The sequence below is a fragment of the Sphaeramia orbicularis genome, chromosome 11 (genome assembly GCF_902148855.1).
Source record: "Sphaeramia orbicularis chromosome 11, fSphaOr1.1, whole genome shotgun sequence".
NCBI classification, from domain to species: Eukaryota; Metazoa; Chordata; class Actinopteri; order Kurtiformes; family Apogonidae; genus Sphaeramia; species Sphaeramia orbicularis.
In genome coordinates, this window is record NC_043967.1 from 12,236,023 (window position 1) to 12,251,489 (window position 15,467).

A 15,467-nucleotide genomic window follows, 5' to 3' on the forward strand; every position below is an offset into this window, starting at 1 on the left:
GACAACTGGAGTTAAAAGAAGATTTAGCACATCTTATCAGCCTTTCCCTTGAGAGCTAATTAAGCCAACTACTTTTCACAGCAGCCTGTTATTTTTTTCTGCAGGCACCTGCGAGCAGTTGCATTGTAAGTCAAAAGGAGATACACTGTCACAAAGTGTTGCTCATAGACCGATCTATTTACTTTCACAGCTTAAAATAAGTGAATGAAATGATTAGAGAGTCTGTTTGTGAAAGAAGAGGTCAATTCTGTTCATGAAAAGAGCTATTTGTAATGTTTGTACTTTGTGATACTCAAAATAACTTAATCTTCTTTAAATATCAAACAGTGTGAAAACATAAAATTTAAGATACATAAAAATCTTATTTTTCTAAGATATAGTAACAATGAATGAGAGTACAACAGTAATAATAATTGATGGTATGTGTTCATTTGTTGTCTTTTTCTGTAATTTAATGACTGATCTATTCTTCTTTATGGACTGTATACATTAGTTGATTAGCCAAGTCATGTAAATTTAGCGTAGGACAATTTGAGCTTGGCTTCTTCCTACTCCTTTTTGGACATAAAGTATTTTAAAGAGCCACAATGAAATAGCTATACATTGTGTGACATTTGTTTTTCTTTTCTGGTGGATTTATTTCCTTTAATATATGAAGTGCGCTGTTTAAATTGGTAATTTCTTTTGCCTACTCATGTTCAAAATAAAGTCAGTCTATCCATCTATCTATCTATCTATTTGGTCTGTACAATTCTGGTAAAAATGTGAATCGCGATTTTTTTTGCTTAGAATTTAGATCATGATTCTCTGGCACGATTTTTTTCACAAAATGTTTATTGCACCGCTGTCAAGGAAAATAGGTTCTTTTACCTCTGATTCCTGTCTTTCATATCACTCTGCAAGTAGTTTGATCATTTATGGTCCCGGTTTGTAAGATACATCAGCTGATCTGTGAAAGTTTGCAGCACAAAGAAACTTCCCCGCCCGCACAATGGAATTTTTTTTAATATAAAATATTTGGACTTTTGATTCCAAGTTATCTTTTCCAGCAATGAAAAGAAAAGAAGAAGAACAGCGCAGAAGTCAGAGAAGTAAAAGTGAAAGACACTTGGATCTGGACGACAGAAAAGAAGACCGACATAAGATTAACGCCGCTGAATGCAAACCTTTATTGGGCATGAGTTCGGGTGGGTGACTCTCTCTACTACCACTGGGGTTTTCATCCATTTCACTCTCTTTACTGCAGACATTCCTCTGCTGTAATTCATTCCTTCCTCACTCAACTACAGCCGACAGCAGCAGGCTCATGTGTTGTAAAGACGCTTTACCATTGGTTGAGGGAGGAGGCGGTGGCGTTTCTGCGTTTGTGGGCATTTGTTTGTAATGCAGCCTGTAAAAATAAATACTTAAGAACTGTCTGTGTTTACAAATGACATTGCGTACATGTGTGAATCGAGATCACAGTCTTTTAACGATTAATTGTGCAGCCCTACTATCTATCTATCTATCTATCTATATTGAACTTTCAACCAAGTAAGTCCCATCTTTGCCATAATACCAGTTTGTGCCACTATAGTGAGTAGTGAGCCACAGTAGCCGTGCTGCTCTGACACCTGTGGGTGAGGATTTCTTTTTCCACTGAATCCTCATTGCCTCGGCTCCTCTCTCCTAGACTCTCCTCCTCAAGTGCTCCACTCGCAAATCTGGTGGGAGGGACTAAGATGTCGGGTGAGGATTCTATTGGAGGAACCGAGGAGCTACAACTTGAGAACTGAGAGGAGTGGCAACACATAGTAAAAAGGAGGAGGCTATTTCTGACTTCTTTATTTATTGATTGATATGAAAGGCAAAAGTAACGCAACATTGGTTAAATCTTTTCCCAAATACATTGTTTTGCTTCTGTTATTATTCTGAGTCTTTTCTTTTATTCTGAACAATATCAGAAAGAGTCAGTATTACTGTCGTGGATTTTTTGTTTGTTTGTTTGTCTGTTAGCAAGATAACTCAAAAAGTTATGGAGGGATTTGGATGAAATTTTCAGGACATGTTGATACTGGCACAAGGAAGAAATGATTAAATTTTGGTGGTGATGGGGGGGGTGGTTTGTTTGTCTGTTAGCAAGATAACTCAAAACGTTCTGGATGGATTTAGATGAAATTTTCAGGAAATGTGGCACAAGGAACAAATTATTAAATTTTGGTGGTGATGGGGGGGGACGGATTGATTTGTCTTGGCAGAGGTCTGCGCTCTCCGAGTGATTTTCTAGTTTTTAGTGTGTTAAGCTAGCAACGTAGTAATGTTTGCAAAGGTACAGCAACTACCAGCGGCTCCTTAGGTACGTCTATTGAGGAAGTAGTACAGTCTACTCTCGTTATACCGCCAACTTCCGTTCACGGCCAAATTGGCGGTATAGCGAAAATGGCGTTACAACAGGTTGCGTCCATAATGTGCATGTCTTTACTATATGATGTCTATGCTGCCTCCGTTAACCCGTTCTAATTGCGTTTCTAAATAAATCTTGATTCTGTTATGTTGTAAGGCAGGGATCGGCAACCTTTAACACTCAAAGAGCCATTTCGACCCGGTTTCCACGGAAAAGACAACACTGGGAGCTGCACCTCGGAGGTGCCGCGCCGCGACGCTGGCGGTATAACGGTCGGGAAATCAATGGTATAAGTGTTGTTTGTGCATGGAACTGGGCTGGCGGATGGCAATAAGCGGAAATGGCGGTATAACGGCGGGCGGTTTAACGAGAGTAGACTGTAGGTGTGTATTAATAAGTAGAAATAGTCTCATTTAGTACAAAACAAAATCACAAAACAAAAAAAAAAAAAACCCTCTGTAGCGGTTCAGTGAATAGAAACCATTTACTGCTTAACAGAGTTTTTGTGTGAACATTGTCGTCCAGTTGTGTTTGTTAGTTTCTACAAATGAAGGTTTTGCTGAAAAAGTACGACACACACCTGCAGTGGCAGAGCTCACACAATGACACTTTAGGTGAGGATGTTTGTTTTTAACCACTGCTCTGCTGTTGATAGTTAGTTTTTGTTAGGTTTTGAATCCCAAAACTAAAAAATAATCCTTTAAAAGACTCCAGCACAATGAACTACCCAAACGGTGCATGCTGTCCTGTTTCAACTGTGACCAATCCATTTGTTGTGTTCCAGGTACCTCTATAGAAAGGAGGCTGCCAGTGGACTCCATAGACCCAGTTCTCATGTCCGGCCAAGACGGTCTCAAGAGACAGCGCAAACACAGAGGACACATCTGCAGCAGGAAGGCAGATGACAGGGAAATGTTACGAAGCAATCTGACTCATAAGCGTAAAAAAAAAAAAAAAAAAAAAAAAAAAAAAAGAGGAGGAGACATATTTAAGTGTGTAGATAGTTTTTCTGCTTTTAACTATTTTCATACAGACCTCATTGAATTTACTATGAAAAATTAAAAAAAAAAAAAAAACTATGCACAGTTAAACATTCATAGACACTAAGTGAGAAGAGAAGACAAGAGAAGAAAAGAAAAGAGCCTTTATCGTAATTATGTGTACAATGAAATTAGAAGCGCTACTCCTGTGCAACATTAACACAACACCAGTACTCCAGAAATAAGAACAGCGCAAATATAAAATTACAAAAACTAAAAATAGAAAATAAATTTTACAGTTTTGTAAATAGAGCTAAGTAGAATAAAAAAAAAAAGAACAAAAATAGGAACAGATGCAAATTTACAGTAATGTGACAGTACATCTATGAACAATATTAACAATATTAACAGTATGCATTACCCATGAAAACAGTATGTATATCTCTGAACCAAGTCAATATAAAAACAGTGCATTTATATTTTGATAAATATTGGATTAATATTGCATTGTTATTGCAGAACAGAAGACTATTGCACAACTTCTTGCACATAACTCACATTTGTCGGATTTTTGCACATTACAGGAAGTGATTTTGAGGATACATTGAAGGAAATGGTTGAACAGGAAGAAAACACCAGAGTTCTTACTTTTTGCAGTAAGTGAGCATCATGTGACATTTAACCCACAAAGTCTGTCTTTTCATTTGTTTAATTAGCACCCTTTCTCATAAATAAGTCAATGTAACCCTCACCTTTTTCCTTCACTTCAAAAACGTCCTCTTTCATTTTGATGACGGTGTGATCGTCCTCTGGGCGGGCGTCTGTCCCAGACTTGGCGCACAGCCTCCACACTCTGATGAGACAGTCCTGTGAACAGCTGGCTAATAACAGCTCCCCACCTGAACGAGTCACAAGGAGAACCTGAAAACCTTCCCTAATCACACACTTTTTCCTTCACTTTGCAAATTAATCAAACTATGGATGTAATGATGAGGAAGCTCATAATGAATTGTGCGTTACAGCTTTTGTGTAATGAGAGTCTTGTGCTGAGGACAAGTGTTCAGTGACACTGTGAGAACAGGTCAGTGCTTACTAAAGTAAAAAAAAAAAAAAAACATATTGATTATAGTAAAAGTTACATGTCAGCAAAAACAATGCCAACAGAAGGTACAATATTGTTTTCATGTAACTTTTAGCTGTAAAGTAAAAATGATGAAGGTGGAGCAAAACAGAGCTGGCTATAAATTTCAGGGTTTTTTTTTTTAGTTCATCTAGACACCAGATAAGAGCACTCCAGCTTGTGCTATGGCCACTGAGACAGCAGGAGCACAGGGCAGGTGGTAAACAAAGCACATAGCACTATCTCTGACTGTGCCTATCTCTCATATAGTGGGTTTCTGCCAGGTTTAGACCAATGGCCAGCAGCCCAATGTGGCTACTGCCAAGATAAACAGTCATAATAAAAATAATTTGAGCTACCACCAACGGCCTCTTAAATACTTAGAGTGGGAATAAGTAGGCCATTACTGTGTGTCAGTCACAACACTGATAATAGGCTAATCATAACAATGATCATTTGCGTTGCTACTTGCCGTAAAATCTAGATTAAATACCAACCCTGCTGAGTTTTTTAATACCATCACTGACACTGACAGTTACACATCTACTCACTGTATAAAAACTTCAGTTTGCACTTTCTATACATATTACAATGTAAAACCCACTGTAAGTAATACACATAAACATATATTTTTAATAGACCGGATCCACACATCCACTCACTGTATAAAAACTCCAATTTGCACTCCGTATATATTGCAATATCAGTCCACTGTAAATCTCAACCCATTGTTGTCCTGGTCTCCAGTCGAATGTTTGTCTATATTATGTCTAGGTCCACATGTGATTGGGTTCAAGTCGAAACTGTATGTCGTGTGCAATGTAAAAACCGAAGCCAAATTCCCTGTATGTGTTCACATACTTGGCCAATAAAGCTGATTCTGATTCAGTTGAAGCAAAAGGAATTTCACATCAATGAGAAATGCAGCTTAGACTTTAAACAAAAACTGCATTTTTTTAAAGTCCATAATATTTTCAACATCTTTAGGTTGTGGTTATTAGGGGTGTTAGAAAATATCAGTTCTGCAGTATATCGTAATCTTTCATTTCACAATACTGTGTCGATATTAAAAAGTACTGTATCGATATTTTTAGGAATTTATTGAAATGCAGACATGGCGGAGGTTCATTTTGGTTTTCTTTATTGTTTATATCTTATTTATTATTATTTAACACTGTTTTCCTAAATAATTGGTATTTGAAGCATCCTAAAAGCACTTTTAACTGTCTGAGAGAGGCAGATGTTAGTTCCTTTGGAAACTAGGAGAATTAGAAAAATTTTGTGATATAGCTTTAGATCCTGTTCTGATCAAAAAAAAAATGTGTTTAGCATTTGTACATGGGTCAGTGACAAAACATGGGTGACAAGGTTAGTAAATTAGGGTTAGGGTTAACCCTAACCCTAACTCGGCCTGTCCTCAGTGACATTTTCAGGCCTAAACAAGTTGAATTAACTTTGAAAGGCAGGAACAGCTGCCATGGGTAAAGAAATGAAACTGACATGGTGGCCAAAGTGTTAATGCTGTAACCTGGCAATTTTGTGGAAAACAAGACGGATGCCCATTGTCCCCTCCCATGACCTTCGATTGGATTTAAATCCCACCGCTACTTTGTGCAAACCAGTTTCAAGTTGGATTGCACAATTTGCCCCTGCTCACTCCTGCATGAAAACCTGGGTCTGTAAATTTGGACAAATATCCACCAATCCCCTACCTACTGACGTCCATAAAAGAAAATTCCAAACATTATCAAATGCGAAACTGGGGGTAATTTTTAAAAATGTATTTTTTTTTTTTTTGATACACCCTGTAGCAGGAAGTGCAGAGGCTCCATAGATGTGACCACCTGGTTTTGAAGTACTCTGACTTTGCAAATATAGAAGGAACACAAACAGAGAACAGCACAAGCTCTGAACCCTGATATTTATCAGCTTTGATGAACCACACCTCTAGTGCTGTAATTTACCATCTGCTGAGTCACAACACAACAGTATGATTTATTATAACTATTCTCACAGGGGCGAGAGGGTTTTGTCATTCCTACTGGGATACTTCATAGAAACAAACTTGTCTCTGTCTCTTTTCTGGCTTGTAGCTCAGTAGTGTGGAGTGGGCCGTAGACTGTGAGTGGGTAGGAGACACTGGTGGAGAGGGCTGGTTAAGGAGATGAAATCGCTTTTACACAGCCAGCAACAGTTCAGTAATGAAGTGCCCTTGAAGAGGGTTACACAATTAGTAGAGCTTGGATTGAATCCATGTGTTGCTTGTGTGCTATCACTGCTCTGCAAATAGCGCACCGGATGGGAAAACTGGAAAAATGGCCAGTTTTAGAGTCGCAGTATGCTGAAAATGTTTTGTAAAGCTTTATTTTAATTATTTAATTCTTGCTCGCTGTTTTTTTCATGTGGTTAAAGTCTTATGCATTCCCCACTGACAGACATTTACTGGAAATCACATCCTTCCACTCAGCATTTGGAGTTTAGAATATGGCAACGTAGAGTATAATCTCATATATAATACTATACTAAGAGGCATTAAAAACACAAGCACCAATGTACAAAATTTTACAGTTAGAAATAAATAACAAAAACAACTAAATGTAGTGAAGAAGGGGTTAGTTCCTCATTTCACAAGAATAGTATTATGAGTCCCAGTGAGTGTGTTCATGTGGTGTGACCGTTAGTCCAATACGATTCATCCGAAAAAAGAAAAGCGAGTCATAAAAATGTTTGTGTAATTTCCTGCCTATAAAAATTCAGGCCTCAAAACCAAAGATTTGTCCAAAGTCACAATGCCAGAACAAACAGGGATCAAGAGATGGGTGTGTTGAATACTGCAAGAGTCGCTGCACATTTTGGGGTTGCATGGTGCGACTATACTACACAACAGAGGCAAACAGTGTTAGACTGGCCACCTTACTCACCCCATATGAACCCCATTGAACATCTCTGGGATTTTCTGGAACGGCAAGTACGCCAGCAGGATTACCCACCAACTACTCACCGTAAGCTACAAGGGCTACTCTAGGCTGAGTGAGTGGGTCTGAATTCCACAGACAGAAGCCCCTTTTACACAGCACTTCTGCTCCGGGAATATTATTCCTTTATTCCGGAACGACGTTTATATAAACAAAATGGTGGGATCATTTGGTCCCACGTCTGTCACATCTTTGTAACCCCTCTGGAGGTAGTAACAGAGCTGGGATAAAAGTGGAATCATGTTTCTGGAACGCTACGTAAAAGGAACACCTCTCGTTCCGCAACCGAGTTGTGACGTTTTGATGGCATATTCCGTGTGCGACCCCCACTCCAGGGGGATTTAAAAATGAGCATGGGCCGTGTATAGTAAACAAACATATCAACGCAACCAGAAAGATGTTGAACTGGGGAGACGCCGAGATCCGCGAGCTGTTGTCACTTCAGGCGGAGGACTCTATCCATGCTAACATTTGGGGAACGGTGAAAGACTCTGGAGAGGTCAGCAACACCACTACGCTCAGGGTATTTCTGATGTGCAAGTTATACTTCACACTATATGCCACGCTGTGTCGCCGCCCCTTTGATTCTGGAACACAGGTCCGCTGTGTATAAGTCCAGCCTGTCTCTGGCTGTGGAAATCAGTCAGTGGTGGAAAAAAGGTGGGATTACCATCTCACCTTTTTCCGGGTTCTGTGTAGAATCCAGAAGAAATTAATTTTGTCCAATTTATGGTTCTTGATGTCTGTAATGTGTCACTAACATTGTCCACCATGTATTAACCTTATATGCCCATTTGTATCATATTTGCTACACCAGGTTCTGAGACCTATACTTTATCAATAAGATAAATACTTGCCTTTAAAACCTGTTGTATGTGACCCAATATGTGTTTTCTGCCCCCTGGTGGATTATCATCCCACTGAAGCCAGTGGAAGAACTTTTTTTTATTGCTTTTTTCAATATGGCTGCTATCATTACATCATCCACACACTTTTTGCAGGAAGGTCTTTGGTAATTTTCAATAAGTTAAGAACATTTATTTTTTGCTGTTTGTTTCAGGTTCTTTTTTTTAAATAGCTGTATTTGACATTTTTCGATGCCAGACCCAGTACATGTTTGTCGTATTTCCAAGTGTTTGAACACTTTCGTCACCTGAAGGTACTTGTTTTTTTTTAAATGAGTACCTTCATGTACTGAAACAATGCATAATTACTTGATGACTGATTATTTATAGCACAGTTAAATTGTGTTAAAAATGTGTGTATCAAATTTGATACAGCAGGTACATAAGGTGCTTTATAAAAATTATCAATGTATCAAATGTTACATAAAATAAACAAAATCATGTGGAAAAATGTTTTGTTTGAATATTGTTAAAAGGTCTAATAACCATCTCAATTCCCCCAAAACTGTAATTTTGTGACTAGTGTTTGATGGGTCAGGTTCTACAGGGTTAAGACATTTTGCAAGTGATTTCATGTCCTTTCTAATTAAATTTGAGGGAAATTTTAAATTGTTGCGTTCTTAATGCCTCTTAGTATACTATCACACTGCAGAAAACATCCTAAGTTTACTTTCATAAACTGCCTGGTATACTAAGGGATGTTAAAAATACTGGAATTGTGTGATTACAGTAAAATGTGCCTTAAATCTCTACATCACATTTAAGGCACAATATAGTCTTCAGGATGACTGGAGCACTTCACATGAGCATGAGTCAGACACACAGGATGCAGTGAAGTTAAAGTGGTTTCTAGTCTTCCAAAGGTCACAGAACTATTAGGAGACATGAAGACACTCACCTATAGATGCCCATTCCACCCCACGAACCCAGTCTTCGTGTCCTTGCAGGCACATGGCTTTGTGAAGCTGTTGTGAAGCAATTTAAAAGTGTCATGTGCTGCCCTCAGACTTTAGAAATTCAGATGAAAAAGCTGGCACAGAATAAATGAATGAGCTGCCCCCTGCTTGGGTGAGTATCGATCTGAGCTTACCTGTCCGTGGGACTGCACATACAGATGCACCCGTGAGTCATCACCCCCGCAGGCCAGTATGGGAACTGTGAGAAATGAGGGTTTTCACACAGTCATGTAAGGCCACACAAACATACCACAGGCTGCATATATTTACACCCACACTAAGTCTAGGTTCTAGAAACAGGAGCGAGGTGGAGCAAAGACGAAGCATGGCATCACACTGACGAAAGGTGCGTAAAACAGAGCTAATATGACAAAACACACTTCAAAACAGAGACCACATTCTGAATATGACATTCAGTTACAGACACTACAGCAGAAATGTAAATTGAGATGGATGAAATGAGAGTAAACGTGTGTATTCATAACACACAACACACAGGATGTCTGTGGAGGAATGTATTAGGCTTACCTCTGCTGCCTGGCAACCGCGCCAGAGAGACATCCATCATGAAACCGCTGCCAAATGATAACGTATGGAGGCACTCAGCTGAGGAACACAGCAGCACATGGAGGGGGACTTTTAGAGGTATGATGTGTAAAAAGTGTCACAATAAAAAACATGTACAGAATGTAAAGTACGTGCTGTTTTGAATCAGTACACTTATTTTGACTTTTCCTATGTAATGTTTTTAGGCTGAGTGTTCAAACTGTCACAGTTTGCACACAGGCACTATGTGAGAACATTCCCCAAGGTTATACCCAGTCCAAATACTAAAACATGACAGTCAATTAGTGTTAAAGTTGACCTGCACTGACAGCTGGACAGAAACTTTCAAAAAAGAGAAGACGTGAACTATGACAGCTTAAAAACACTGCTCAGATTAAACAAAAAATACTAGAATGTTGGACAGAGGAGGCACCTGAGCCTGATGTCTGTAGACTATGCTATACACTCCAACAACCACTAGAGGGCAGATGGTTTCATTTGATACTGTATATAATGTGGTCTGATGACTTCATCTGGAATTTTCTGGACACTTTAGGTGAACAAAAATACATCTGGTGGGTAACAACTTTAATCTGCAATGCTAACTTTTTTATTTATTTGGTTAAATTCCTGGTCACCTCATTGTCACCATTATGCAGATGTGTGATGCTCATTTACTAGGAAATAAGAAACTTAATATTCAGTGACAGTAAAAGCATGTTTACCATTCACACATTTCTCTTATTATTGTATTTATACATAATGTAGAAGGTCAGGCCTCCATAATTCACAACATAATGTGTCCGCACTTGAAAACCCTTGGCATTCAGTCCACACCAAAGCTTTCGCACATACGAACAGACAGATGGACAACAAACTGATGACAAAACCCTGAAGCGAGGGCCGAGGGTAATAAAAAGCATGATAAAACAAAAAATGGCTTAAAATCACAAACTTTACCAATGAATAAAACAAATAATACTGTCTCTGTTTACCTTCTTTGCCTTCAGTACAGAGCCACAGTCTGACTGTGGAGTCAGACGCTGAGGAAACCACCAGGATCTGTGAATTGTCCATATAGATGGCATCCACAGCACAAACCGGACCAGTATGGCCCTTACACTCCACTGACTGGATGAACTGGAGGCAGCCGAGGACAAGGAGAACATACCAATAAGCTTGGTCAAAGAAAAACATAAGAATCATTTTTGAGAGTAAAAGAGAATCTGATAGAGCAGTGAGCAAACCGTTTCATTTTGAGCTTCCCAGACAATGAGTCGATGATCTGAGCCTGCAGAGACCAGGTGACGCTCTGGACCTGTGACAACAGTAACAGCATAGATTAAACATATATCATCTCCTAACATAAATTTTTTTTCTAAATAAGAAAAAAAATTATAAGCCACATTATAACAGGTAAAGGATACTAAAACATAAAATGTTGAAATGCCAACCAAGGCTTCTTTCCAATACTCTTCACTTAAATGACGTTAAAATTCTGGTCACTGAAAAATGTAATTTAAATGATTTGAGTGAAGTTTCTGATGCAGTTTGAGGCAAATCACTGAACCTTCTACTTCACAAAAGGATTCCACAAAAGAAGAATACTGAGTTGAAAGACTTAAAAGTAGATTATTTATCTACCTTTAAAGTAGGGATTCATATCTATGGCTCCACATGGAGAGAAGTGTTCATTTAAAGGTGCTCTTCATAAACATACTGCTGCTCATTTGCTGTGGTGTCAGTTTTAAGTCTCATTTAACCCTCATTCTACCAGCAAACTGAACCATACACTCCCAAAAATAAACCACTATAGGAAGGAACCATCATAGCAAAATGTTAACTTCTTTCTTTTCAACACAGTTAGTTATATCACCTAGAAATAACAGATTATTATGGTAGTTGAGAAGTTATGGTTAATTTGCATACTGTGTAAAGAAAGAAAAAAAATTTCTTAAATAAAAATGTCATCTTTTCTATCAGGTGTAATTCACACCAGCCTAAAATTTTATTTTACCTGTTGTGATTCACATTCAGGTTTTGGTAATGCCAAGTTAGCGTCATTCATGTTCATCACCACAAAATGGAGTCTGAGACATTAGTGTTGACCACTAAAAGCTGACTGAATGCAATTTCAATTTTCTAATTAATTTTACAGTAATAAAGTAATGGAAAAAATACATGGTGTCTATAGTACAGCACTGAAAACACCACACGCCATGTGAATTAATAACACATGACTTATTTCATGTAAAATGTGACAGGGTGAGCAACTCAAAGTCAGTTTAATAACTACTAGATGGCATAAGTGAAACTTAGTGTGTTACAGTTCTGGTGATAAAAGCAGTTGTACATGTATCATATTGTTACATGGAAGGTAGAGTTTTGTATTACTGGTACTAACAGCTGCAGTAGTGCACTGTTAGTACATGTATTTGGAGTAGTAGTATTAATAGTTATGGGTATTTGTACTAGTTATTGGTCATTATACTAGCAACAGCAGCTCTAGTTTTTAACAGTTACAGTTCAGTTTGCTGTACATCCATGTGTCCGGGGGTCTGCTCCAGGTTTCCGCCTGTTAAAAGGAAGTTTTTCCTCCCCATTGTCACCAGGTGTTTGCTCCTGGAGGATTCTGTTGGGTGTCTGTAAATTGGTTAATGAGTCTGGTTTATCAGCTCTAAATGTTAAGTGTCGTGAGATAACTTTTGTCATGATGTGGCGCTATACAAGTAAAAATTAACAATTCTATAAAAAGAAAAAAAAAAAAAAAGAATTATGTGAAACAGGAACAGAATGATGATGATGAGTTGGATGAAAGAAAATGATCAGGGTATAGTAGGATGACAGAATACATCTTCGAGATAACCTGTGTCAATAAGACCAGGGGCGTAGAATTGCTAAGGGACACTAGGGACACGTCCCTACCGATATCCAGCCACTACTGTGTTGTCCCTACCAATACAACCGCTGTCTGTAGTGTTTAGTCAATGATTATAGCACACAAAGGGTTAACAGTCTGTCTCTGCTAGAAGTCCCGCCTCTAATGTAAATATCACTCTCCGATTGGCTCTTTGGTTTTGCTAATGTACATGTGATTGGCCGTCCCCGCTGTCACTCCATCTACTTGTAAACGGAACCTGTTAGTTGGACCGCTAACGTAAGTTGTCAATATGTTTAGCATTATTTCTGCCTGGGTCGCATCAGCTAGATGGATTTGAATATCAGAGGTGTCATTTACATGTACATTTGTACACGTGTCTGTTTGAAGAATGTCAAAGAAAAGAAAACTGGACATAAGACACTTCTTTAGGAGTCAAAGTGTAAGTTAGTTCAAGGGTATAGAACTGCAGAGGCTCAACAACACAGATATTGAATAAAAGACACTATTTAATGCTAAATAGATACACTTTTTAAAAGTTATTTTTATGTATTATTTTCATGTATTTCTAAGGAAGAGAGCAACTGTTTACAAAACACAAATAAAGAAAATTTGTGGGGAAACTACGATAAAATCTTAGATTGTAAATGTGATTCTAGATGTGATTTTATCCATATTTTTGGGGAGTAAATTACATGTAATAATTGAAAGTAAAAGCCTTTTTTACTCAGACAATAACTGTACCATCAAACTGTATGATCAGTGTATTCCTAATCTGTTCATATGTCATGCATGAACATAGTTATGTCAAATGACAGACAGCAGAGAGGAGGGAGAGGAGGAGAAGAAGGAGGAGGTAGAGGAGGAGAAGGAGGAGGAGGTAGAGGAGGAGAAGAAGGAGGAGAAGAAGGAGGAGAAGGAAGAGAAGGTAGAGGAGGAGTGGAGGAGGTGGTAGAGGAGGAGAAGAAGGAGGTGGTAGAGGAGGAGAAGCAGGAGGAGGTAGAGGAGGAGAAGAAGGAGGTGGTAGAGGAGGACAAGCAGGAGGTGGTAGAGGAGGAGAAGCAGGAGGAGGTAAAGGAGGAGAGGAGGAGGTAGAGGAGGAGAAGAAGGAGGAAGTAGAGGAGGAGAAGAAGGAGGAGGCAGAGGGGGAGGTAGAGGAGGAGAAGGTAAAGGAGGAGAGGAGGTGGTAGAGGAGGAGAAGAAGGAGGAGGCAGAGGATGAGGTAGAGGAGGAGAAGGTAAAGGAGGAGGTAGAGGAGGAGAAGGAGGAGGTGGTAGAGGAGTACAAGGAGGAGGTGAAGGAGGTAGAGGAGGAGAAGCTATAAATTCACAGCTGGTTCAGTACTAATGCATATGTCAGTCCTGAGAACAACTTTGCAGAATGCATGACATTCTTGTATTCTCTTCAGATATTCACACATACTTTATAAACATGTCAATTACTGAATCGTTTTTCTGACTATGATTTTTCGCTTGTTTGATCAGCTCGACATGACGTGAAATTATGATCGCAAATGCAAAAAAAAACATCCACTTTCAGGAGTGCTGCCTTGGAGCACTTGTGTGTCAGAATCTACCCTGGTGCCCTGGAGCAGACAGTCCTGTGGGCTGTGCAGCTCAGTCCCCTTCAAACATGTCCACTGTCTGTGGTTGGGATTTATCCGGTTTATCTGGTCCGGTTCCTCTTACCATAGTCCTCTCTGTGAACCCACTGGACTGCATTCACTCTGTTCGTATGTCCACTCAGCAAAGCCACGACTTTTCTTTCCTGAAAATAAACCAAATTATTTATTTTATGAGGAAAACACACAAAATACACAAGTACATACTAGTGTGAGAAGGTGTGTTTTCGTTAGCCGTTCTCTTCAAAGCGGACTCGGACATATTTCAGTACCTGAGGGTCGTACAGAGCCACTGAATTACATGTTCCAAATGCAATAGTCCCCCTTCGACTCCACGAAACAACATTTGGTGTCCTGTTTGCACAACAAGCTACATGGCATGTTTCAATTGTGGCCGCCGCCATCTTGACAACTCAAGTTGTGGTGTTACAGTAAATGTGGCCGTAGCTAAACGGTGCTGTCATGGCGAAGGTTCCGCACTGGAGTAAGGAGAAAGCCTATTTATTTAAAAGTTTCTTGGTTTATGAAGGGTGCAATTTAAATGATAATTATTTTTGAGGCATTTTATACGATATACAGTTTAGTAAATAATATTGCACATTTTCATTTGATTTAACCCTTTCATGCATTGTGGTCACTACAGTAGACAGTTATTCTACAGCTGTTCTCTTGTATATTCATAGGTTTTGTTGTTTTAGTTCCATATGAGCCAACACAGTGGACACTTATGCAACATCCCATAATACACCGCAATTCATACCATTACTATAACTTTGCTGTTTTTGATAAACCTGATCTGCAGTAACATGTTTAAGTGTAAATCAGTTATTTGTTAGACAAAAAGAGTTGTTTTTTGCATATTTTATGAGGTAATAATTAGTATTAGAATATGTTAAAATGTGCGAAAACATCAAATTAGCTGCCTTAAAAATATTTTTATTTCATTGTTTTCATTTTTCTTTCTGATATTGGGTTTTAAATACATGTTTCTTTACTTAAAAAATTAAATGCATGGACATTTTTGTAACCCCATGAAAAAAAAAAAAAAAACAACCAAAAACTCAATCGCAATTTTTTTTTATGCCTAAGGAGGTATAAAAACA

The 15,467-nt window shown here is 38.7% G+C and overlaps 1 protein-coding gene across 1 annotated transcript in view; it reads right to left on the reverse strand.

Moving 5' to 3' along the window:
• The window catches only part of elp2 (elongator acetyltransferase complex subunit 2), a 67,407-nt gene extending 52,626 nt beyond the window's left edge, over positions 1-14,781 (reverse strand). The window contains exons 1-9 of the mRNA XM_030148132.1: positions 14,637-14,781; positions 14,432-14,510; positions 11,113-11,183; positions 10,861-11,005; positions 9,848-9,925; positions 9,454-9,518; positions 9,262-9,328; positions 4,116-4,262; positions 3,172-3,267 (exon numbers count right to left, since the gene is read on the reverse strand). Of these exons, the coding sequence (XP_030003992.1) occupies positions 3,172-3,267; positions 4,116-4,262; positions 9,262-9,328; positions 9,454-9,518; positions 9,848-9,925; positions 10,861-11,005; positions 11,113-11,183; positions 14,432-14,510; positions 14,637-14,768 (880 nt within the window). The 5' untranslated portion in view covers positions 14,769-14,781. The remainder of the gene's footprint in view (positions 1-3,171; positions 3,268-4,115; positions 4,263-9,261; positions 9,329-9,453; positions 9,519-9,847; positions 9,926-10,860; positions 11,006-11,112; positions 11,184-14,431; positions 14,511-14,636) is intronic.
• Between the last annotated feature and the right edge of the window lie 686 nt (positions 14,782-15,467).